At 39.2% G+C, this 27,144-nt stretch overlaps 2 protein-coding genes across 2 annotated transcripts in view; both read right to left on the bottom strand.

Annotated features, from left to right (window-relative positions):
- The window catches only part of LOC139039779 (centromere-associated protein E-like), a 36,048-nt gene extending 23,431 nt beyond the window's left edge, over positions 1-12,617 (bottom strand). The window contains exons 1-4 of the mRNA XM_070503449.1: positions 12,579-12,617; positions 10,782-11,247; positions 6,333-6,409; positions 1,801-1,908 (exon numbers count right to left, since the gene is read on the bottom strand). Coding sequence (XP_070359550.1) covers positions 1,801-1,908; positions 6,333-6,409; positions 10,782-11,247; positions 12,579-12,617 — 690 coding nt within the window. The remainder of the gene's footprint in view (positions 1-1,800; positions 1,909-6,332; positions 6,410-10,781; positions 11,248-12,578) is intronic.
- A 3,246-nt stretch (positions 12,618-15,863) lies between these two features.
- Positions 15,864-27,144, bottom strand: part of LOC139039769 (serine/threonine-protein phosphatase 2A regulatory subunit B'' subunit beta-like) — a 56,029-nt gene continuing 44,748 nt past the window's right edge. Inside the window, exon 3 of the mRNA XM_070503478.1 lies at positions 15,864-16,710. Within this exon, the coding sequence (XP_070359579.1) occupies positions 16,654-16,710 (57 nt within the window). The 3' untranslated portion in view covers positions 15,864-16,653. The remainder of the gene's footprint in view (positions 16,711-27,144) is intronic.

Raw genomic sequence — 27,144 nt, 5'->3', positions numbered from 1 at the left:
TCAAAATGAGTGACAACAAATCACATGACCTACGTTCTATTATCTGCCTAGAATCTGAGATTTCTCACCTTTTATCAGAGTTAGAGTTCAGGTTCTAGCCCTGTCACTTCCTGACTGGGGAAATCCTTGAGCCATTCTCCCAACTACAAAATGAAGACTACAATAATTTCCACAAAGTTTTCTAGGGAATTAAGTAAAATGTTAGATAATATCTATATATAACCTATAAAATACATATAGACACTATAAATTAAGGAAATAAAATTATATTTGTAGAAATGCTTCTATACCCAAGTTTTAAACTTAGACTTGGTTTCAAATCCTAATTTTACCAATTTACCAGCTGTGTGACCTTGGGCAATGACTAAACTTCCTCCTGGGCCTCAATTTCTTTGTTTATAAATGGAACAATAAACTCTGTCTCATGAGGTAAAGCACCCAGTCTAGTGCCTTGTGTATGGCAGACACCCATTAGGCCCAGGCCCAGCAGCTCAACTTTCTAGAGACCAGACAGGTGACAAGCTGGTCAGGGCACAGGTGGAAGAACACTTTACATTCAATCGGGTATTAACATATTTAGTTCAGGGTGCTAAACAATAGAGTAAGGGGCTTCTGACAATAATGAGCTCTCCTTTTAATAATTTAAGGAAAACCTAGATAGATGTTCATTAATCTGGGATGTTGGAGAGGGGATTCTTGCCTTTGGTCTTAGGAGGAATCACCTTATGGTTGGAGCAGCACTGTCTAGTCATTCATTTGTACTTTTAATAAATACATATTGAAGGCTGACTTCTGTCAGGACTGTGCTAAGTGATGCAGCCATAAACAACACACAGAAGTCTTTAGGGATCTTGTGTTCTAATAGGGGTGACAGTAAATCCTGTTGGCTTTACCCTCACTACATGTTCAGAATCCACACACTTCTCACTGCTTCCACTACTACCTCTCTGGGCCAAGCCATCACCATCTTCGCATGATTACTGAAATTAGTCTTTCAAATAGTCTTCCTGCTATCACTTAATTTTCAACACAACAATCAGAGCTATCCCTTTAAAATGTAAGTCAGACCATGTCTCTCTCGTGGTCAAAACTCTCCAGTGGATCCACATCTCGTTCAGAGTAAAACCCAAAGTCTTTTAAAAGCCCCACAGCCTGCTTCCTCCTGTTAACTCTGACCTTGTTTCTCATTAGCTTTCCCCCTTGTTGATGTTGCTGGAGCCCACTAGGCAGCTTCTGCTTCAGGAGCTCTGTCCTTGCTGTTCTCCCTGCCTGTTCTGCTCTCCACCAGATACCTGTATGTCTCAACCATTGACTCCTTTCAGGTATCTGCTGAAATACCACCTTTCCAGTGAAGCCTCAAAGTCATAAACCCTACTGTTTTTTTTCAAAGATTGGCACCTGAGCTAACATCTGTTGCCAATCTTTTTTCTTCTTCTCCCCAAAGCCTCCCCAGTACATAATTGTATATTCTAGTTGTGAGTGCCTCTGGTTGTGCTATGTGGGATGCTGCCTCAGCGTGGCCTGACAAGCGGTGCCATGTCTGTGCCCAGGATCTGAACTGGGGAAACCCTGGGCTGCCGAAGCGGGAGCACAAACTTAACCACTTGGCCCCAGGGCCGGCCCCAAACCCCACTGTTTTGTTTGTGTATGTATGCATGTATGCACACACATATCTGTACTAGATTATGAAGTTTAGAAGAATACTGAGCATTATCTATTCATTCCATAGAGGTGCCTGTGACTCCTCAGGCCTTTGGAAGGGCCCCAATATTTATTTGTAATTTGAACAGGGGCACTTACTTTTATCCTAAAGCACTTTTCTCTTAGGCTTTCTGTAAGGTGCTGTTTTCCATCACATAGCAACATTTTTTCATATTTTAATACCTCTTTGATGTTCTGTTGGTCCTGCTTGGATGGAAAGAAATAAACAAGGCTTCAGCTATAACTCCATTCATATATAATGTCTAATCATTTACTTTTTCAATTACACATTGTACATTATTTCAATAATGGAATCAAATATTATACTTGTAACACAAAAAATGTAAAAAATGGTCAGAAAATGAATAATAGTATCATGAAGTCTTTTAGTGAGTAACCTCAACTCATTGGGGAAAAAAGTGGGAGAACCACATATTTTTTGGAGACAGAATCTGTTCCTGTAACCTTCATAGCTGCAAATTAGGTTTTAGATTTATCTCTGGTTCCTACTCTTCCAGATCTCTGCATCAGAATAATTATTGCCAACTAAACATGCTAGCACGACTGTCTGTACTGTCCATGGTGCTCCAAGCTCCATTCATATATTCTTCCCAGCACCTTGGACCAGAAAATTCATACCCTGCCTACATTTTGTATTTCTGACTACAAGTACAAAACAAAACATTTTCTCCCATTTGTTTATCTTATTTACTGCAGTACCCAGAAGACTAATGGTTCAATGAATATTTGTTGAATGAATTAAATCTCTTTATAAATTTAGTTAGGGTCCACATAAATATGATTCCCAAGTGTCTGATGTTTCTATTGAGATTGCAAATGATACTGTTTTCCACTTTATTCTTTCTTCACTATTGAAATATGAGAATGAAAAAGATTTTTATAGATTTCATAAACTTTCTTATTGATCTGAAGTTTACATTACTTTTTAGAGGATTCAGTTCAATTTCTTTTCCAATATCCATTTATGATAAAAACTCTCAATAAAATGGGTATAGAGGGAAAGTACCTCAACATTACAAAGGCCATATATGACCAACCCACCGCCAACATCACACACAATGGTCAAAAAGTGAAAGCCATTCCTCTGAGAACAGGAACAAGACAAGGGTGCCCACTCTTGCCACTCTTCTTCAACATAGTACTGGGAATTTTAGCCAAACAAGTAAGGCAAGAAAAAGAAATAATAGTTATCCAAAAAGGAAAGGAAGAATTAAAACTGTCACTATTTGTGGTTGACATGATTCTATATACAGAAAACTGTAAAGAATCCAACAAAAAACTATTAGAAATAATCAATGAATACAGTAAAGCTGCAGAGTACAAAATCAACATTCAAAAATCATTTGCGTTTCACTCCATAACGGGGGCCTGCAGTTTGCCAGTTGGGATCCTGGGCGTGGACCTACACACCGCTCATCAGGCCATGCTGTGGTGGCATCCCAAATAGAAGAACTAGAACTATTTACAACTAGGATATACAACTATGTACTGGGGCTTTGGGGAGAAAATAAAAGAGGAAGATTGGCAAAATACGTTATCTCAAGGCCAGTCTTCCTCACACACACAAAATCAGTTGCATTCCTATACACTAGTAATGGACCACCAGAAAGAGAAGTCAAGACTATAATCCCATTTACAACTGCAACAAAAAAGAATAAAATACTTGGAATAAATTTAACCAAGGAGGTGAATGCCATATACTCCAAAAACTATGACATTAATGAAATAACTCAAAGAAGACAAAGAAATGGAAAGATATTCCATTCCCACGCATTGGAAGAATAAACACAGTTAAAATGTCCATATTACCTAAATCAATCTACAGATTGATCTACAGATCAACCTACAGACTTAATGCAAACCCGAATGGAATACCAATGACATTCTTCATGAAAAGAGAAAAAAGAATCTTAAAATTTATATGGAAAAACAAATGACACTGAATAGCCAAAGCAATTCTGAGGGGGGAAAAAAGAAACAATATTTGGATGTATCATGCTCCCTGAACTCAAAATATACTACAAAGCTGTAGTAGTCAAAACAGCATGGTACTGGCATAAAAAACCCGGATATACAGATCAATGGAACAGAATTGAAAGCCCAGAAGTAAAACCACACATCAAGGGACAGCTAATCTTCAACAAAGAAGGCAAGAACACACAATGAAGAAAGGAAAATCTCTTCAATTAATAGTGTTGGGAAAATTGGACAGCCACATGCAAAAGAATGAATGTAGACCATTGTCTCACATGATACACAAAAATTAACTCTAAATTGATTAAAGACTTGAACGTAAGACCTGAAACCATAAAACTCTTAGAAGAACATATAGGCAGTACAGATTTGACGTAGGTCTTAGTAGTATCTTTCTGAATACCATGTCTCTACAGGCAAGGGAATCAAAAGACAAAATAAAGAAATGGGATTACATCAGACTAAAGAGCTTCTGCAATGCAAAGGAAACCATCAGCAAAACGAAAAGACAACCTACCAATGGGAAGAAAACATTTGCAAATCATACATCTGACAAGGCGTTACTTTCCAAAATATATAAAGAGCTCATACAACTCATTAACAAGAAAAAAGAATAATCCAATAAAAAAATGGGCAGAGGATACGAACAGACATTTTTCAAAGACGATATCCAGATGGCCAACAGGCACACGAAAAGATGTTCGACATCACTAATCATCAGGGAAATGCAAATCAAAACGACAATGAGATATCACCTCAGACCAGTCAAATGGCTATAATTACCAAGACAAAAAATAACAAACGTTGGAGAGGATGTGGAGTAAAGGGAATGCTCATAAACTGGTGGTGGGAATGCAAACCGGTGTGACCACTATGGAAAACAGTATGCAAATTTCTCAAAAACTTAAAAACGGAAATACTGTATGATCCAGCCATTCTGCTACTGGGTATTTATCAAAAGAACATGAAATCACTAATTCAAAAAGATATATGCACCCGTATGCTCACCACAGCATTATTCACAATAGGCAAGATGTGGAAGCAACCTAGGTGCCCATCAAGAGACAAATGGATAAGAAGGTGTTGTATATATATATATACAATGGAATACTAATCACCCATAAAAACAGACAAACTCCTCCCATGTGAGACAACATGGATGGATCTTGAGCAAAATAAGTCAGACAGAGAAAGAAATACTGTATGATTTCACTCCTATGTGGAATATAAGCAAACACATAAATGAGAATAGATTAGTGGTTACCAGAGGAAAAAGGGATGAGGGAGGATGAAATGGTAAAGCCACATATGTATGGTGATGGATAAAAACTGAATTATTGGTGATGAACACAATGCAGTCTAAAGAGAAACCGAAATATAATGATAGACACTTGAAATGTATACAAGGTTGAAAGCCAATATGACCCAATAAAATAATTATATATATATAAATACATATATATACATATATATATATTTAAATACAGACACTGACCACTAAAAATAGGCACATATAGAAAAAGCAAGTTAAAATGGAATTTTAAATAAATATTATTAACCCCAAAGAAGAAAAAAAGAGAAAGGGGAACAAAAGCCAAACGGAAAAAAAGAAAACATATAGTAAAACGGATGACCTAAATCTAACTGTCAATAATTACATTAAATGTAAAAGGATAAAATTCTCCAATTGAAACTTAGAGTTTGTCATAACAGATAGAAAAACAGCATTTAAAAAGAAACAAAAGAATATCTTAAATACTCAAATTCTTTGTTAAATTCTATCATATGTAGTTTCATTATTTTGACAAATATTTTGAATGGCTGCATAGCACTCTAACTTATGGTATAATAGAATTAATCATGTTTAGATGATTATGATTTTATACATTAAGTTGGACAACATATCTAAGGTCTTTTCTGCTCTTGCTCTCTGTTAATTTAAGACATGATTTTACTCTCTCTTATGGCCACTAGCAATCCGACTTAGTACTTCTGTGGTTCATGAGTTAGAGGATACTAATGTAGGATGATCCAGAATTATATCAAAGTCATTAAAATTCATCGCATCCTAGTCAGCAATAAAATAGTCATATTTATCATTCAGGAATCCCTTACCAAGGACCATGATCCATATATTTTCAAGTCTTAAATCATATTGCTATTCAATTCCAAAAACCTCACAGAGCATTGGATCTCAGCCTCCAGAGATCGTTCATTGCTGGGCTTTATCACGTGTATCTAGAAAACTCACGTCTGTGAGAATGTCAGAGTCTTTCCCTGCTTGGCCAAATGGGATCTCCATCTCTCATGCAACTACAGTCCTGACACGGGAAGCTCAAATCATTTCTTGACAGGACTTAATTTCTTCATTCCTCCATTATAGCTCTTAATATTACTAAGTTGAACATATAGGAGAGAATAATCTGGTCAGTGAATACATAAACACTGGCTAGAAGAGACTCGGCCACATAAGGAGGACTAGGTTATTTGGAACCATTGTTCAGTTCACTGGAATGGGAGGAACTGGGAAGCACATAATAACATGGGGTTCTTTTGGGTAGGAAGCTTCAGAACAATTAATGAAAACATTTACGTCCCACTATTTCAATGAGAAGGAAACACTAACTTACACATACCATGGTTGTGCACCTGCCAAAACGGATCAGTCCTCCTTGGGATTCCTCTACTGGGAAAGAACAAAGAGAATCCAGAGCTGGGAAAGGAAAAAGAGACCATGAGAGCAAGCATAATTTAGGGTTACCATGAGAGGAAGTAACATTTGGCTCCACCATTCCATTTTGCATAATACCTCTAACTGTACAAACATAACAATATGAAAAAATTAGAAGGACTGTAGATAAACCCAAACTCTTCCCCTAATGCCCAGGAAACCCAAACACTTCAGCAGACAGTTTTCTGGCCAGACCTCCACTTTGGGGAAGCTGCTCTGCACCTGAGACTAGGCTGCTCAGCCCAGCCCTGAACAGGTCCTCCTCCCTCCATTCACACCTTCCAGGACTGAAAAGGAGCCACGCCATCCAGGCACACCTAACCTCATGGCCTTGGGGTCAGGTGAGGTTGAAGAGGTTAGAAAAGACATAGAACTGGTCAGGAAATATTCAGTATTCCAATTCCAGAAAAACTGACTGTGATTAAACACATTACAACATATCCACGTAATAAACGTGAAGTCAGGAAAAATATCGTGAACATGGAAAGCATTCCGGAAACACTGTCAGTAGAAAAATCAGGTTATAAAACTATAGGTACAATATGATACCATTTGAAGAACATATGTGTATCTCAATATCAAACGACTGAAAAATCATCAGACTTCAATAGACAGAAAAAATCTAGAAAGTTTTACATTTACATGTTGACAGTGCTTATCTTTTGCCCCTGATGGGGGATTTTGTTTGTTGAGTATATCTTAACTTGCTGATTGAATGTTCATTTGTTAAAATATCTATGCATGTGAAGATTTGTTGTGTGTTAAGTGGAAGCTGTTTTCCAAAATGTGGACAGTTCATTCTTCTAAACAGAGTTTAGTTGGTCTTGGGGAAATGTACTAAATTTGGGTTGTTTTATTAAATGGTTTTTGTTTCCTTCAGTTACCAGTGACACAATCTCCTCTCAGGTTTCTAGGCATGCTCATTGCTGGATTACTGTCTAGACAGATGGCTGAAGTCCCTGAGTATAGCTAATATGTATTGTTGCTGGTCTCGGGGCTACATCCTTTTGCAAGTTCTCTTCATGGAACCCGTTCCCATCCTGTTAGCCACGTCCTCCAGAAAGCTGCTCAATTATCTTATCCCATCAGTCTCACTCAGCAACCATCATCATCAGAATAAAAAATGTAAAGTAGGAGTTACCATGTGACCCAGCACTTCTGCCCTTAGGTATATACTGAAGAGAATGGAAATATGCATTCACACAAAAACTAGTACACAAATGTTCACATTTGTCACAGCCAAAAAGTGGAAGCAATACAAATGTCCATCAACAGATGGATGAAGAAAATGCCATTTATGGATATAAGGGAATATTACGCAGCCAGAAAAATAAGGCTATTTTGATACCGGCTCCTCATGGATGACCTTGAGGACACTGCACTAAGTAAAATGAGCTAGTCACGAAAGTATAAATTTTGCACGATTGCTCTACTATGAGGGTCCTAGAGAAGTCAAATTCATAGACACAGAAAGGAGAACAGTGGTTGCCAGGACTGGGAGGAGAGGGGAATGGGGAGTTAGTGTTTAATGGGACAGAGTTTCAGTCGAAGATGAAAAAGTCCTGGAAGTGGGTGGTGCTGATGGTTGTACAACAGTGTGAATGTACTTACTGTCACAGAACTGTACACTGAAAAGTGGTTAAAATAGCAAATGTAATGCCGTGTATACTTTCCAAAATAAAGTAAAAGAATGATGTGCTTATCTACCACATGGACGAACTTTGAAAACCTCAGGCTAAGTGAAAGGAGCTAGACATAAAAGGACACATACTGCATGATTCCATGTAGACTGAATTTCAAGACTCAGCAAATCCATGGAGACAGACGACGTGTTAGTGGTTTCCAGAGTATGGGAGGACGAGGGATAGGAAGTGACAGCTGACAAGGACAGGGTTTCTTACTAAGGTGATCAAATATTTTGGAATTAGATAGTGGTACTGATTTGTACAACCTTGTGAATATAGTAAAAAGTTTTCTTTTGAGTACACTTTTACAAGGTGAATTTGGGGCTGGCCCAGTGGCGTAGTGGTCAAGTTCAGCACATTTTGCTTTGGTGGCCCGGGTTCACAGGTTTGGGTCCCAGGCATGGACCTACACCACTCATCATGCCATGCTGTGGTGGCACCCCACATACACAACAGAGGAAGACGGGCACAGATGTTAGCTCGGGGCCACTCTTCCTCAAGCAAAAAGAGGAAGATTAGCCACAGGTGTTAGCACAGGGCCAAACTACCTCACCAAAAAAAAAAAAAGGGGGGGGAATTTTATGATCATGTATATATCTCAACTGAAAAAGTAAGGTAAAAATTTACAACATAAATTCCTTACCATCATGGTGCTCTCATAGGTCATCATAGTTTGATCGCAACCCGACAGTGGTGGCTGCAGTCAGAATGACATCACTGCCTTATCAAACACCAAGTCACATTATCTGAATCTCCCTAGTGGCCTTCAATGCATCTATTCCTATTCAGGGTTTACTTTACCTACCAGAAGGAACATAAGAGTATCAACAGTGTCATTTGAGTCTTTTTATCACCCCAAATACTAAGATGGCATGGTCTGGCATATGATAAGCATTTACTAAAAATCTGATTATTTTACCCCAAATTCTAGTTCTAGACATTTCTTAAGAAAATATTGAGATAAAGAAATGCATGTACGAGTATCTTCAATACAGAGTTTTTGACAGCCAAAAACTAGAAACACAAAAATCTAACAGGGAACAGGTTAATTAATTTGGTTCTGCTGTGTGATGGCATGTACAGGATTATTAATCAGGATGATACTGGTCCCAGTGTAAAGTACACACTCATAACCGGGGAATGGTATCCAGTTGAAACTTAACCATAGATTCTGTTCTCAGATTTTCTAAATGTAACTGCTCTTAGAGTTCATGACATTTTAGTGTCTTGGGTTTTTCATCAGTAAAGGCAAGAGTACGAAGATCACTTACTTAGCATGAATATGTTGGAGAAATATGATCTACATTAAAACTTAGTAATATGTTGTAATCCCATATAAATATAAATGTTAGCTATTTTTATTGAAGAACATTGCATGTCCCCTAATTGGGTATTATAAAAGAAACGATTCTCCTTCCTAGAGTAAAATTGTGCTTATCAGCCCTGCTCTGATAATGCTCACAAAAATAATGGGCAAAATTAGATCTTTTGCTTGAGAATGCATTTTTAATTCATACATCAAGAGTTTCTAGAAAAGAGGAGGAGGAAATTTCCCTCCCGCCGAAATGCAGCAGAAACAAAGAGACATTTGTGAATCACAACCTGCGCAAAGAAGCTGATGTGATCAAGCGTCTCATAAAGTGAGAACATCAGTAAGACTCTCAGTGCCCTGAAGCAGCAACAAAAGGCATGTGGGTAAATAAAACGATTCCTTATTTTCTTGTATTTCAATCAGTATTTGGAAATCTTTTTGGGAAGACAACTAAAAATCAGATATTATTGCAAAGTTTTGTTAAATTTTTCTTATATCAATAATTTAAAATCAGTGAATTTATGAAAGAAAGAAACAACTATCCTCAATGTTGATTTTTGCATGAAAACAATTCTTTCCCCTCCCCAAGGTTCTTCTTTGGGGGATGGCAGGACTGAGGAGGAAGTCACCAGGCACCAGGCTGCTCTTGGGGCACAGAATGACTCTCTTACACGACACTCTCCAGGTCCACACCCGCCCTGCTCATACACATAAACAGATGGAAAAGACGACAGAGCCTGGACTACGGGTATAGGTTTACAGCACGTTCCTGGGGTCCGAGCTCTGGGAACCCCGAGGCTCTGAGACAGTAGCTGCCCCTCAGAGCTCCCAAGTAGAGAACTCCCCAGGCTTTCCCAAACTAACCTCGGTGCCCCCTGGCTGGAAATCTTCCTTTAGGGCTCAATATCCTACTTTCCTCTTGCAGCCAAGTGGCTGTGAGGAGAGAAGAGGAGGAAGCGCCAGGCAGCCCAGAGCCACCAGACAGTGACGCCACAGAGCCACAGCCATCACACCTGCACAGGTAAAGGACATGCAACCAAATCCCCGTCACCCCAGCACAGCCACGCACCTGTCACAGCCTCGCAGCCACACCCACGGCACGGAGGCGCATCCCACCACTCACTCGCGTCTCTCACACACACCCCGCCACACGCTGCCCGTCTGTCCCCACAGACACACACCGTCCTCTGCCGTTCATGCCCGAGAGTCCCCTGAGGACTGGCGTCCTTACTACGGGCCTCCACCCTGTGAGCGCTTCTGCCGCCACCCCACCTGGTTCACGTCGGGCTCCGAATTGACTCGCTTCACAGGATTCCCGCATCCTGTGCTAACACATCCACAAACGAGCTCCACTCACCTTGCAAAGAGGGAGAAGCGCGCGAAAACGGAATGGAAGCCGAAGATCTGGCGTGACCGCTGCCCTCTGGCAAGTGTCGCTCCAACCTGAACCTCTCTGGGCGCGGCGGCTCGTCAGACAGGCCGCCGAAGCGCGGAAGTCCCGGTGGAACTGCAGCGGCGAGAACCGCCCGGAGCCCGGCCCCGGAGCGCGCGATGCGAGGGCACGTGCACGGGCAAACGCCGCTGCGCCCAGGAGGCCGAGCAGGGCAGCCCGGCGCTGGTTCTGAGCCTCTGGCCTGTGCACGCAGAGTCGCACTGGAGTGTCGGGGGGCGGCCCCTGGGGCGCGAGCGCACGGCGGGTGTGAGCTCTGAGGGCGGGGCCCCGGGCGAGTCCCCTCAGGCGGCTGCAGCCTGGCGACAGCATATGCGGAACCTAACTCCTGATACCGCCGGGGGCGGGCTGGTTTATTCAGAAAGCCTGTTAGCTGCGTTTAAACGGTGTGTAGGAGTGAAGTAACACATGTTTACTTAATTCTCTAGGCTAAGCTATAATAATAAAAATGGAATGAATATTTAATTGTAAAGGTGCTGTGGTGAATATTTTGTATATACTTTGCAATATTGATTTAGGGACAGATTTTCCAAGCATACCCAAAGAGAGGAATCTTAGTAAAATTCTAAGAGTTCACTGGATAATTATTGTAATCATCCTAATCACTTGAATGCAAATCAATTAATAAAAGTAAATCCTAGACAAAGATTTGATAGATTTATTTTAACAAATATAATGAGACTGCATTACAGCCCGCTGAATTAGAATCTCTGGAAAGCTTTTGTTTATGTCTGTGGAGGATTTTGACACAGCCAATGCATGGACTAAGATTTGAGAGTCAGTGCCTAATAACAAGTATAATAATGCAAATAATAACTAATGTATACTTAATCCATGCCATGAGCCATGCACCAGGCCAAGCACTTCAGATTATCTCCTTTAACATTCATAACAACCCAATGGTGTAGGTACTGTTACTATTCCTGTTTTATATGTGAGGGAATGGACGTTTAGAGGGGTCAAGTTACCTGCTTAAGGTCACATGGTAGGACTTGAGCTCATGAAACAGACAAACAGCTTTTCAGCCTCTAGCTGTAACCATCAATTATATACAGAGGGCCAAGGAACATGTTAAATGGCACCATGGGGATTCAATCAGAAAACTCCAGAATGTGGGAAATTCCATGACATAAATGACTTGGGTTTTTTTTGACAATCAAAATGGATGAAACAGAGAGGGAAGAGAGACTTGTAGATCAGCACTGTCCTATAACACTTTGTGCAATCGTGGAAATGTTCCGTATCTGCACTATCCATGCGACTATTTGGCACTTGAAATGTGGCTGTTGCAATGGAGGAACTGAATTCTTAATTTTATTTAATTTGAATTAATTTGTGTTTAAATTTAAATGGATACATGTGGCTAGTAGCTGCCATGTTGAACAGTGCAGTTATAGATCAGACTAAAGAGACAGGTCAGTCAAATGCTATGTGTAGACCTTATTTAAATCCTGAGTCAAACAAAATAATTCTAAAAAGATTTTATGAGACAACTGGGAAATGGCCACTGACTAGGTATGTGTTAAAATTTTTAAGTAGCATAATGGCTTTATAGTTAGGCTTTTAAAAAAGAGACTTTACCTTTTAGAGATACACACTAAAATATGTAAGCATGGGGATGATATGACATCTGGAACTTGCTGTATAAGATTCCTTTGGGGGCAAGAGAGAGTACTGGTTGGAGTATAGATGAACATCACTGACCGTGAATGGATGATTGTTGAAGCTGGGTGATGGGCACATGAGGGTACAACTGTCTTCTCTCAACCTTAGAATAGGTTTGAAATTTTCAACAATTAAAAATGTAAAAAGATATTTGCGTAGTGCTTTTCCATGTATTATCTCATTTAATCATCAGAACTTAGGAAGCAACTGGAACGACTGTTTACAGATGGAGAATCCGAGGCTCAGAGAGATTAGGTAACGTGCCTGAGGTCACACAGCTAGTTGAAGGCCTAGACTCAAATCCAAGCAATCTACCTCCAAATGTTGTGATTCCATCTCCTCATACTCTGTGTGACAACCTGTGTCATTGTCACGGGTTGCTTAACGGTGAATGAAGCAGGAAGGGTGAGGGAAACAGAGTAAACACCATTGCTCTCATTCAGAATGATGGCTCTGCAGCACGTGCTCCTCTAATTAGGAAGAGATGAACGTCAGCCACCAGCTGCATGAGCTGATTAGTGAGCACAGAGAGAGAATGCTGCTGAACAGGATTAATTTGTAAGTTCCAGCCGTGAAAGAGGCTTTATTAACCTTTTTCTATATACCACCAATGATGATAATAAAAGCCATTTAAGACATTAAGTCCATTGATTGCAATTGCTCTTCTCAGGACTCAAAGGTTATATTATGCTCCTTTTCCTTCAAAATATAGTCAATATGTGCCGAGGAAAATTTTCTCAGGGTAGTATCTGAAACAAAAGACAAGTAACTTGTATTTGATCTTGTTAATGCATCTATTCTCAAATTAAATGATTTTGGTCTTTAATTTCTTATGCCTTCCTCAAAGGCCTTGGTTCCTATCGGCATATGATGACACGTTAACGTTTCCTACATAAAAGATTTCACAGCAGAGGCACAGCTCGGCCAATGCTTTTAGGCAATATTTTCACTCCTTGACAATTATGATACAGTGAAGTATCTTTCTTAAGCTAATAAATTAACCACTTAGTATCTGTGGGAACTACAAACAAGAGAGATGAATATACTAATTATTACCCTTCGTATCCGGACCTTTGTCTAGGCTTCACTGCTTACTGGTTGTAGCCTATGATAGTAGTCACTCAGCACTTGAGTGAAGAGTCACATGTAGCTTCATCTCTAAAAATATTTGCAAATATTTGCCTGGATCTGTTGGAATGTAATAAAAGGGACAAAAAAATAATGGCCTAATAATGACAGGATGCAGGAAAAAGGGTTATGAATTGAATCTTGAAGCAATTAAACTGTGTCCCGTAGAATTTTATTCCTGGGCTGAGAGTAACGGCCTTGAAGCACTGAGCCTTCTTGCTCAGAACTGCCTGCTTCCCAAGCAGCTGCTCTGAATCCAACATCTCCATCATCTCAAGCAGCCGTCACTCCCTCCTCAGGTCTGAGCTGACCCATCTCACCTGAGAGCTGGAGTTGCAGGAAGGCACGAGGCAGGAATTGGAGTCAGAAGGCAAATGGCAAGCGCAGATTTATGGAATGGTGAGTTCCAATAATTAAGTAACCAAAATGTCATACAGAAATGAGATGTGCCACACAAATTGTAACCATGAGTGCCTTAGAGTTTGCTGAGGAGAGAATAGGATTACGAAGACTTTACCCTAATGGTCTAAGAAGGCTTTGAAAACTACGGATGTCTTTCCACGTGCTTTGAGTCAAGACTTGTTTTCTTCACGTTATTAAAAAATCCACCTCTAGCCAAAAGGGTTTAAAGACATTACCGCCTTCTAAAGATCATGAAAATTGAAAATCAAAATGACTTTGCTTATGTAGGATCCAAACTTTTCTGAAGTATTTGAGTTCTCTTCAAAGGAAATTTCACACATAATTTGGAGGAATGCACGTGTTGAGGTAAAGATTCTTTTAGGGACATTTAGATGGTGAAAGAAAGTAAGCCCTACCCTCACCCCCACAGATAGTGCAATAAACCATTATTAGATCTTATACTGTTATTAAATAATATGTTTTACAAAAAAGATTGAACACATAAAATAAGAACATACCTCTGATTGTTCCAGAAGTAAAAATATCATCATTTTGTGTCAAAAAGCTCTTCCTGATTGACCACACCTGCTATGTTCCTTGTTCACTGTGTAGTTTATTGCTTATTTCTACAGGCCGGCTCTGCAGATGTCACGTCTGGTTATGCGACAGGTTTGGAGTTTTAGTTTATTTTTGGCTGGGATGGCGTGACAAAGTTTAATGTCTTGCATAAGCTTAACATTTCAAAAATTTTTAGCCTGAACTTTGTTACATCTAGGACTTTCCTGAAACTTTGACCTGATAATGAGGAGAAAGTGAACATTATTCAAAAGATGTAGGACAAGGAAGATAGGGAGAAAGGAGCATCAGGACTGAACCCTCCAGATCAATCTTCGCCCTCGACCTGATACAGTTATCAATGCTGCATTAGACAACCCGGCTCTGGGCAGTGAGCAGAAGCCTTTCAACGAAGACGTCTGGCTACTACATACAGTGTTTAGCATGGTTTCCCAATTGAAGGTTTCTGAATTTAATTTAACCTCACCGTTAGCCTCCCTTAATATCTGGCAGGCAAAGTGTTGCACAGTCTGGATAGAATCCTGCTGCAGGATTACCAGATTTCTGGACTATTAGTACTATTCTCTTTTAATGTCATCGTTGTGAAACAAAATGAACAACCTGAAAACTATATTTGCAAGTTAAGCTGCAGTAACCATTTACTGCCAAAACTAAACGTGACCAAAAACCTCTAAACATGACAAAACACACGCACACCACCCTACACCACACACACACACACACACACACACACACACACACACGGGCCAGGAGCCATAAGGCAATAGTTTGATAAATTATACTACTATCAAAATCATACAACTCCCAAACACAGAGGATACACACAAGAGACAGAAAGGATGTGGGTAAGAGGAATCCTCACTTACTACTAGGGAAAAGTATGAACTCTAGGAGACAACCACGCTGAAGAACACTTTACAATAGCCAGTAAGGAGGGTGCAGGACTCACAAACCAACAGCCTCCCTTGTAGACAGACACACTAGGGAAATCCTTGGACACGTGCACAAGGAGATATGTCAATGCAGCATTGTTTTTACTAAAGGAAAAAGGAATAATCTAAATGTTTATTAATTTTAAAATAGAAAAATATATTCATAAAAGGGACTACTATTCGGTAGTTAAAAGGAATAATCTCAATCTATATGCATCCACATGGATAAATTTTGAAGTCATAGTGAATAACCATGCTGAATTGCAGAATGATATGCACAGTCTGGTGCAATTTATAGAAACTTTATAATTTTAAAAAATTATATATATACATTTTTTAAAGAAACAGATCTGTGAAAAAGTATAAAACCATGGGAGTGTATTGTTTAAGGTGTTGTCAAAATCACAGGTGACTCCCTTGTTTAGGCCAAGCCCAATTTGGGTTCTTTTAAAAATAAGCAATGAGGTAGAAGTTTCAGAATATCCAAAGACTAGAGAGTATTCAGAAGTTTTTTTTACTGTCCTTTAATTCTTTCTGCAAAAACGTTCAGACATGAGCACATTGGTTCCATCAGCCTCCTCAGGAAATGTCTTCATTTTTCATGTGCCCGAGCAGATAGGAACGCCCCAGGCCCCCTGCCTGCAACCTTTCATAGAGGCAGACGTTAGAGCTTTGACCCCAGCTAAAATCTGCTCCAAAGTGGGCAGAAAGAGGTATTATGGCCTTTTTCAAATGAACCTCTCCTAGGGTCAAAATAAATTATTGTATAATATATAATATATCCAATCACAACTCAACGACCTCCTTTGAGGCAAGTTTGACGGGCAGATTCTTCTCTGTTCTTTATTAGCAACATCAGTCAGAAGGTGGCACAGTTTGTGAACAGCTTCTCACGGGAACTTTGCGAGCCTCACTGTTGCAACGATGTGAACCTGGTCTCTCTTGGAAAGATGCTTGCAGATCCCGGGAAGGCTTACTTGAGAACAACTGTCCACAGACAATTCATTATTGCTGTCTTTTTTTCTTCTAAAAGACACAGGAAAATATTTAAACCTTTGGTGCATGTGAGGGGGTTTTCAGGTGTACAAAGGGTCTCCACAAATGATGCACGTCACCTTCGAGGTGGTGGTCACCTGTGGGGAGACGTGGAGAAGAATGGCATCAGTGAGAGTGGAAGAGAAGCTTCAGCTGTACCTGTAACATTTTATTCTTTAAAAAACAAAGGTGAAGCAAATATTGCAAAATCACGATAACATTTTAAAACTGGATGGTGGACATATAGGTGCTATTATATAATTCTCTCCTGCTTTCTGTACACTTGAAATGTTATACTTAAAAAAATGATAAAGAAACAAAGCAATGCTGAAGGGTGAACAACAAACTTGGAAAAATATATTCAGAACATGTATGGGTGTGGGCCCTGTGGCCGAGAGGTTAAGTTCATGTGCTCATCTTTGGCAGCCTGGGGTTTGCTGGTTCGGATCCTGGGTGTGGACCTACACACTGCTCACCAGGCCATGCTGCGGTAGCATCCCACATAGAAGAACTAGAATGACTTGGAACTAGGATATACAATTACGAACTGGGGCTTTGGGGAGAAAAAAAATACAGGAAAATTGGTAACAGGTGTTAGCTTAGGGCCACTCTTGCTCACCAAAAAAAAAGGAAAAGCATACTTAAAAAAAAAGGAACATGTATGAGAAAAGGGTCTATTTTCCTGATATGTAAAGACAAATCAATAAGGACAAGATAAATGACCCAAGAGAAAAATCTGTGGAGGATATGAATGGGGAATTTATAGAAAAATAGCTAATGAATTTATAAAATATATAGCCTAAATATATATGAATCTCTCTCCATGTGTGTCTATGTGTGTGTATACACTCATCAAACAAATGCAAATTGAGAAAACAATACTGCTTTTCACTATCATATTGGCAAAATTTCTTATATTTGGCAAAACACAGTGTTACTAATGGTGGAGAAGAAACATTCTCATGTGTTTTTGAGAAGACTGTATTGGTATAATCATTCTGGAAGGCAACATTTTTTACATTCCCTTTGAAAGACCAATTCCATTTCTAGGGTTTTTTCCCTTTGGATATAATTGCATGAATGCACACAGATATATGTATAAAGGTATTGTTTATCATAGTAAAAAATTGAAGAGAAAATAAATTTTCACCAGTGGAAGACAGATCAAATTGATGATGATACATCCAATTGCCGAATAGTCTGTATCAACAAATGAAGATCTCCACAATACAACATAAGTTTAGAATGAGCAAGTGGTGGAACCATGTATACAATACAATTCGATTTGCATGAAAGGCATGCGTTATACATACGTGTGCACCCAAATGTCTGAACGCAGCATCACAGTGATTACCTCCGGGGCATGAAACTGGAGGTTGGGAACAGGCAAGAAACCTTTTCTTTCCTCTTAGACTTTTATTGCATCAGTTAGGACTCTATGCTGCAAATGACGGAAAACGGAAACTCAACCTGCTCTAAGAAGTGGGTGGATTTGTTGGCTTAATGTAACTGAAAAATCTGTGGGGAGTTTCAGTTCATCTTGAATCACGGCTCTGCAATGTCACCAGGATGCTTTTCCTGGGTCATGACTTCATCTTTTGCGTATGTGAATGGTGTCCTCTAGGGGTGTGTACCTGATGGCCCTGATCATCTGGATAGCTCCCCTATCCATTACCAAAGGCAAGGGGGAATGCTTCCCTTTTCCAGAAGCCTCTACTTACTGGCTCTCAAGGGTTCATCAGTTCTAATTGGATTGTATACCAATCTTTGAATCAAACATCATCAATCGTGGCAATGGGCTTGTGGATCAATTCCAGGCAAACAAATTAACATAAAATGGAGTCTGGATGGTTTCCCAAAAGAAAGAGGGATGCTGGGCAGCAAAGAGCAAATATCCACTATTGCTAGATAATGTTTTCCCAAGGGCATGTAATTATCTGTCTGTCTATCTATCTATCTATCTATCTTTCTATCTATCTATCTATTTTATAGTCCACTAGGGCCTAGACTCTGAGCTCCACAGGAAGGGACTATGTTTGTGTCACTCATTATCTGTCCTTTGGGTCTAAGACGGGTTCCTGGAACATGATAGGTGGTCAGATAATATTTGTAGAATAAAAACAAGATGAAACAACCTACATTGCAACCTGACTCCTAATCACTGTCTACAGATTAAGAAAACTTAGTCACAGAATGAGCATCCTCAAGGCTATCTTTCACAATATTTTCATCCCAAGTGATCAGAAGAGAGGCTGATGTAGTGAGAGAGACACAATTTTTAGGAGAAACACTGATGGCTCTTTTAAACATTTGCTGATACTGCTTTTTGTTGATAGAAATTATTTGATACATTGTGTGAATTCATTACTCCTGAACTATTGCAATAGTGGATGAACTCAGCTAATTCACTTACTCTATTGTTCAAATAGCTTAGGGTCAGGCTAATTTAAGACTTTTCTTCTTCTTTCTCTTCCCTTTCCTTGGCCCTCCTTTGGGTACTCCCCTCACCGGGCCACCGAGAACTGCTTCTGCCTGTGCAGCTTGCCACATATTTACGGTTGCCAGATAAAATACAGGATGCTCAGTAATGTGTGAATTTCAGATAAACAGCGCATTATTTTTCAGTACGTGTATGTCCCAGATATTGCATGGGACCAGATATTACATGGGGTATGCTTATCTAAAAGATTATTCATTGTTTATCAGAGTTCACATGTAACTGAGCATCCAGTGTTTTTATTTGCAGTAATTTCTTATTTTTATTTGCTAAATCTGGCAACTCTACACATAATGCCGGCTACCTGCAACTACTTTCAGTTTCCCAAAGGGTAAACCCCTGGGCTTTCTGGACCATGAAATAGCTGATTATTGGATTTTTACTTGTTAGTATGGCTCTTTTATACTTAAAGAGCAATCCTAAAGTAAACCCGTGTGTAACCACCCCCCAGGTGAAGAAACATAGCAGAACGATGCCAGTACCTTAGCGCCATCTGTGGTTCTTTCCTATATCAGCATCCTCCTCCCTCCCTTGAGGGGTAACGACTGGCTTTTTTCATCATTCTCTGGCATCTCTTTAGGTTTGCCACCTGTGTAAGCATGCATAACGATATAGCTCCTTTTGACTACCTTTGATAGCTTCTTTGTGACTTGTTTCTTTCACCCAACCTTGCACTTGTGAGGTTTATCCATGTTTATGAGTGCCGCTGTGCTTCCTTACTTGTCATTGCTGCACAGTGTTCCAAAATGTGATCATACCCATGATTATCCATCCATTGTACTGTTGTGCGGTTGATGGTACAGTTTTAACTTAAGTTGAAAATTTTAGAATGTTTTAAATTTATTGCAGGAAACTAAAATAACTACCATAAAATAGTTTCATACCGTTTAGGGAAATTTCTAATACTTAGTACTCCTCTGAAAATTTCTGTTGCTATATTCAATAATTGGGCAAAGTTTAGAGGCTTATATAAATTGGTTCTCATTTATATTCACAAATTGTTTTTTATTGTGGAATAACAGACATATAGTAAAATGCACAAATCTTAAATATATATCTTGATGAATTTTTACATATGTATATACCTGTGTAACCATCACCCAGATCAAGATCTAGAACGTTTCCAGCATCCTTTTACTATGACTGTCTTGCAGCTCTTTTATTTCCTGTTGCTACCTACAAGATAGCTGTCTGTCTAAATTTTTGGACATGCCCAATACAAGTCTGTATGATGATGGGTTTTGGGCTTTCAGGTGCACCACATGGTGAGTCTGCACAATGCTAAGTGGTTCCTTTAGAGAAGGGCTCAAGCCATTCGATTTCCAAAAGGAAAAGTGATAATACAGATGCTGATGGGGCTAACAAAGTAGATGAACTAATGTTTCTATTAAATAAAAAAATATTTATCTTCCAAAAGGAGGATTTAAGATCAGGCAGATAGTAACATCACATGTCTTTATAGTTAAATTGAACATATAACTCTCTGCTTGTGTATTTATCATATAAAGAAAAAACTGACTTATTGCAAATATTATCACCCACTAGCTGTAAAATGCCTTGAACCTGGTGATGTGTAGAAAGTATAAGAATAAAGTTACATGCAAGCAATTTATTCAAAACTTTGAACTTATTGATATATTTTTTATTACTATAATGTATTCTGTATACTGCTCTGTATTCTGACCACAAATTGCTGTGATTCCCCTCAGAATTATGCCACTCTCTAATGGCTACATAACAGCAATGTCTCTTAAAATATACCCAGTGGCACAGTGGTTAAGTTTGCACCCTCCACTTCAGCGGCCCAGGGTTCACCTGTTCGGATCCCGGGTCCAGACAAGGCACCACTTGGCAAGCCATGCTGCGGGAGGCATCCCACATATAAAGTAGAGGAAGATGGGCATGAATGTTAGCTTAGGGCCAGTCTTCCTCAGCAAAAAGAGGGGGATTGGCTCAGGGCTAATCTGCCTAAAAAAAAATATATATATATATATATATACACTCTGAAATTTATTTATTTATTTATATTTTAATTGCAGTAACATTGGATTATAACATTATATAGCTTTTGGATGTACATCATAATATATTTCGAATTCTGTGTAGATTACATCCTGTTCACCACCCCAAAATTAATTATAGTCCATCCCCTCACATGTCAGCCTAATCACCCCTTTTGCCCTCCCCTCCTTTCCCTATGGCAACCACCAATCCAATCTCCATTGCTATGTGTTTGTTTGTCATTGCTTTTGTCTTCTACTTATGAGTGAGGTCATACGGTATTTGACTTTCTCGCTCTGACTAATTTCACTCAGCAGAATACCCTCAAGGACCATCCATGTTGTCAGAAATGGCCATGTTTCATCATTTCTTATGGCTGAGTAGTATTCCATTGTGTATAAATACCACATCTTGTTTATCCATTCATCCCTTGATGGGCACCTAGTTTGCTCCCAAGTCTTGGCTATTGTGTATAATGCTGCAATGAACATAGGGGTGCATGCATCTTTATGCTTTTGTATTTTCAAGTTCTTTGGATAAATACCCTGCAGCAGAATAGCTGGATCATATGGTAGATCTATTCTTAATTTTCTGAGGATACTCCATACTGCTTTCCATAGTGGCTGCACCAGTTTGCACTCCCACCAGCAGTGTACAAGGGTTCCCTTCTCTCCACATACTCTCCAACATTTGTTGTTTCCTGTCTTGTTAATTATAGCCATTCTGACCAGAGGGAGGTGATACCTCATTGTAATTTTGATTTGCATGTCCCTGATAACTAATGATGTTGAGAACATTTTCATATGCCTGTTTGCCATCTGTGTATCTTCTTTAGAGAAATCTCTGTTCAGATCTTTTGCCCATTTTTTAATTGGATTGTTGGTTTTCTTGTTGAGCTGTATGAGTTCTTTGTATATTTTGGATACCAGCCCCTTATCTGGTATATGGTTTGCAAATATCTTCTCAATAAAGGAATACAGTCAAGTCGCAGGAAACAAAATCAATGTACAAAAATTAGTTGCGTTTGTACATACTAACAATGAAGCAGAAGAAAGAGAAATTAAGAATGCAATCCCACTTACAATTGCAATCAAAAGAATAAAATACCTAGGAATAAACTTAACCAAAGAGGTGAAAGATCTGTACACCGAAAACTATAAAACATTGATGAAAGAACCCAAAGAAGACACATAGAAATGGAAAGATATTCCATGCTCTTGGATTTGAAGAATCAACATCATTAAAATGTCCATACTCCTTAAAGCAATCTGTAGATTCAATGCAATCCCTATCAAAGTTCCAACAAAATTTTTCAAAGAAATAGAACAAAGAATCCTAAAATTTACATGGAACAACAAAAGACCCTGAATAGCCAAAGAACACCTGAGAAAAAAGAACAAAGCTGGAGGTATCACACTTCCTGATTTCAAAATATACTACAAAGCTACAGTAACCAAAACAGCATGGTACTGGCACAAAAACAGACACACACATCAAGGGAACAGAATCGAGAGCCCAGAAATAAGCCCACACATTTATGGACAGCTAATATTCGACAAGGGAGCCAAGAGCATACCATGGAGAAAAGAGAGTCTCTTCAATAAATGGTGTTGGGAAAACTGGACAGCCACATGCAAAAGAATGAAAGATCATTCCCTTACACCATGCGCAAAAATCAACTCAAAATGGATTAAAGGCTTGAATGTAAGACCTGAAACCATGAAACTCCTGGAAGAAAACATAGGCAGTACGATCTTTGACGTCGGTCCTAGCAGCATATTTTCAAGTCACACGTCTGTCCGGGCAAGGGAAACTAAAGAAAAAATGAACAAGTGGGACTACATCAGACTAAAAAGCTTCTGCACAGCAAAGGAAACCATGTGAAATTTCTGAATGCTCACTAGAGATACGTTGTTCAGACAGATCTCTCCAGTATTTTACATTTTCAGCATGGGAAGGAAAGAGAACTCAAGCACTGAGAGTTTTAGTGAATCTTAAGGAAAAGTATTCACGTGTTAAATGAAATGATTTTGTGTGCACATGCAATACATGTTGAAGAGGAAGAGAGGGAAGAAGAAAGTGGATGGGCACTGAACAATGTTTTATTTCTATAAATGTGGAGCTTACAATTGAGAATCTCTTGCAGGAAAGATTCCAGGTCAAGATGTACGCTGTGACACATGATTAATCCCCACTCTCTCATCTCCCACTGAAATTCCAACACAGATACTTTTCAAAATCACAGAACTATATCTGTAGAAAACGATTACAGTCTCGTCAGTGTGCCAGAAATTTTGAGGACTACCTGGAAAATAGAAAGCAAATGGGTTGAAATTTCCTGTAAAAATCAAAAGAGAAGAAATTGCATCTCAGGACACCAAAGCCAAGCCAGGTTCTTTCTAGGAAGCCTCAGATAAGCTCTAGGCTCAGCATCAGCGGATTCAAAGGGAGGAGCTGGCTGTGGAGCAACCATCAGTGGAGTTCCCTCAAGATGCTTCCTCGTGAGAGTATTTGGGCCTGAGAGAAAAACCAAAGCCAGACTTGTAGTAATGTCAGAATTTAGACCCAAAAAAGCATTAAAACAAGATACTTTATAATATTAAAGGGGGAATTTGCAATGAAGGTATAAAATCTCTGCACCAAATAACATAGCATCAATATCGATCAAGCAACAACTGTAGGAGATGCAAGGAGAAATAGAAACCCACTAGAGATGGAGCCTTCAGTTCACCTCTCTCGATCTATTTTAGAGCAAGTAGACAAAAGTAAGAAAATAGAAGAAAGTGCAGTAATGTCTTCAAAGGTCTAGGGAAAGACTTTTTGAATTTAGCCTTATTGTTAATTAAGCATCAGGATAAAATGAAGACATCTGGAAATTAAAAAGTCACCATTCAGTGTCCCCACGAGAAAACAATTACTTGAAGTTCTTCAGGCCAAAAATGGGAAACCAAGACATCAGATTGTACATAATGGTGGCAACTAAGTACAACCAGAAAAAATAAAAGAAAAATTTAAGCAGCAAACTTTTAATGTCGTAGCCTTCAGTTTCCTTCTAAATTAGTTCAATCGCAATGTTTGGTTTGCGGTGAATAATACTTATGTAATCTTAATATTGTACATGCCGTGTATTGGTTTTCACTTTTGGGTGTCAAACAATGTCAAAAGCACAGAAGATTTAATAATTATATTACAGAACAGCAAGTAAATCTCATAAATCTTGGCAATTTAAAGATTACGTGGCAGGGTATCTCAGCCAACAAATTCAAGTGTATAAGAAATATCACTTTATTTTCTACATTTCAGTTTAATTTCCACCTCTGGGAAATATTCTCTTTCTCCCTCTACCTCTCTCATAAGACCTGCTTGATGGGAAATGTAACCACAGACATTCCTGGGCTTTCTCTGCCCTCCTGGGGTCCCACCAAGGTATGCAGTTGCCAAATATTCAGAGAGAAGGGCGCCCCCCAGGCTTCAGTGATCTGCACACCCGGGTAACCGGGAGCCTCCATGAATGACTCTTTGCAGCGCAGCAGATCTCTGCTCCTTTGGGGCTCCACGCGCGGCATGGGAGTCTCAGCTGAGGTTGGAACCCTGTGCTAGGGTCCTGCTTTCCCCAAATAGCTGACACCACTACCTTTTCTGAGGTTTGCCCCTCCTAGGGCTCCACCATGGAGCAGTGTTTGTTTCCCACGTAGCTTCTCAGCACCGCTCCGGCCCTCGCGGACCTCCGACGGGGGAGCCTCTCCTGCCCCTGCTCCTCCAGGGCCCCTGCGTCCTCCTGAACGTCGTGTGCTCCTCGCTGAGCTCAGGTGTGTGGACAAGTAAAACAGGCAAACATTTGACTGGCTAACTCTGCCCTCCTCCCTGCCCTGTGCCTCTCCTGAGGCAATAAAATTCACAGCATGTTACTGCTTGAATGGAAAAATGGAAAAGGGGAAACATGAATTAAGATCACACAGTATTTTTCAGACAATATTAACATAACTGAGAACAATAGGGAGGTAACTAGAGAGAAGAGGAGTAGAAGGGTAGTGTTCTTGCCTTTCATTGTGGATACTGAATCCATAGTAAATTTGATAAATCAAGAATTAAACATTTATATATGCTATTTAGAGTAAATAAGGCAATGACTAGAAAATAAAAATATAAACAATATAATCCAGAGGTGGAAGGGGAGTTAAATCATGATAAATTCTTAGTCCCTCAGAGTGGAATATCAATAGATTCTGTATAAACTTGATAAAACTTGAAGAAATATGATATAAAACTAAACTAAAAACTATTAACAGAGGTGATTTCTGGGAAATGAGTTAGGGCCTAGGGAGAAGAGGAGAAAACTGGGAAGAGGAGGGAGACTTTGTTATTTTCATTTTAAGCTTTTTTATTTTAATTTTTTTAATGATGCAATCCTTTTCTAACAAAAATTAGGTTAGTTAAAAATAAATGACTATTTTAACACACTGCCTCATCAACATTTATAAGACATACTTAATAAAGAATTCACACATTAAAATGTGCCTATGGGCACTAGGCCTTTACTTTAAAAATTCACTATTAAATTCCTTCCCATATTAGGAAGAGCTGCTAAAAAATCCACACCGAAAAACAAACCCCCTTAGCTTTATATAGATAAACAAATAATTTAGCCAAAAAGAAATACTTGAGAAACGACTAGAAGGAAACACTAACAAAAATTAGCAAGAGTGACAAGGCAATGGTAATGAGCACGCCGTCTTTCAAAAGAAGAAATCATTCAAAATATTTCTTTATCAGAGTCGCAAAAAAAATCATGTCCTCTGGTACAGTAAAACCACTTTAAAGATATATTCCAGCACCCTGCTAAATTCCATCAAAGTTCCTGTATGTAATCTCTATCAGTGCACACTACACTATATATTTACTCCTGAGATCTAAACTTCATGTAAAACTACACATCATCCTGAATAAGAGAGAGTGCAAGATGGCACAGGCAAGCACACAGACTCAGTGCCCTCTTCACAGTCTACTTTCCTTCAGAAGGTGGGCAAGTTCCTTTACCTCCAGCTCTTGTTTTTCTCCTCTGCCAATATGGAACTTCCAAATCGAGGTCTTATGAGGCTTTCCACATATGCCAAGAAGGAACCCAGCTACCAGGCAAAGAAGTCCAAGAGAGACCAAATGGAGAATCTGCTGGGGAAGGAAAGCCTAACCAAAGGGAGAGAATGGCCCCACTTGATAGTCAGCAACTGGGTCCACAAAGATGAGCGAGACGGCCGTGGATTCTCTCACTCTAGTGGGAGAATGAGAAGAGAGAATTAGAAAGGGGATCAATACCCATCCCAGCCAGTGCCTGGCCCTTTGAGCCAACCCAGCTGAGAACACAGACATGAAACACAGATGACTTGTTCCACTGAGGTCTGCCCAAATTCCTGACCCACTGAATCAAGAGCAAATAAAATGGTGGTTGTTTTATGCTGCACATTTTGGGGTAATCTGCTACAAAGGAATAAGTAACGCATATAGTCCCCTTTGTGTATTCTCATTCATGATACTGTTTGTGTCTTCTTTTTTTGATCAATCTTGCTAGAGTTTTATCTATTTTAATTTTTTCAAAGAATGAAGTTTTAACTTTGTCGATTTTCTTATTGTATCTTTACTTTCTATTTCACTGGTTTGTGTACTTTCTTTTACTATCTTTCTATTTTCTTTGACTTTACTCAGTTATTATTTTTCTAATTTCTTAAGAGGGACACATATTAATTTTAAGATTTTCTTCTTTTCTAATATAAGCATTTAAAATTTCTTTCAAAATTCCTTTCAAAGCACCTAATCCCACTAGTCTTGATTTGCTTCTTCATTATCTTTTGGTTTTAGACATTTACATTTTCCATCATAAGTTTCATCTTAAACCCAGAAGTTACTACACAGGGATTTTAAATTTATTTTTCGCTTTTAATTTCTAACTTTCTTGAGTCTATGCAGTTTGTTGAAGTTTTCTTCATGGCCTAGTGTGTGATCATTTGTAACTCCTCCATACGTGCTCAAGGAAAATATG

The sequence above is a fragment of the Equus asinus genome, unplaced genomic scaffold (genome assembly GCF_041296235.1).
Source record: "Equus asinus isolate D_3611 breed Donkey unplaced genomic scaffold, EquAss-T2T_v2 contig_193, whole genome shotgun sequence".
NCBI classification, from domain to species: Eukaryota; Metazoa; Chordata; class Mammalia; order Perissodactyla; family Equidae; genus Equus; species Equus asinus.
Note: the sequence above shows the minus strand (reverse complement) of the source record. Positions and strands in the feature narration are given on the sequence as shown.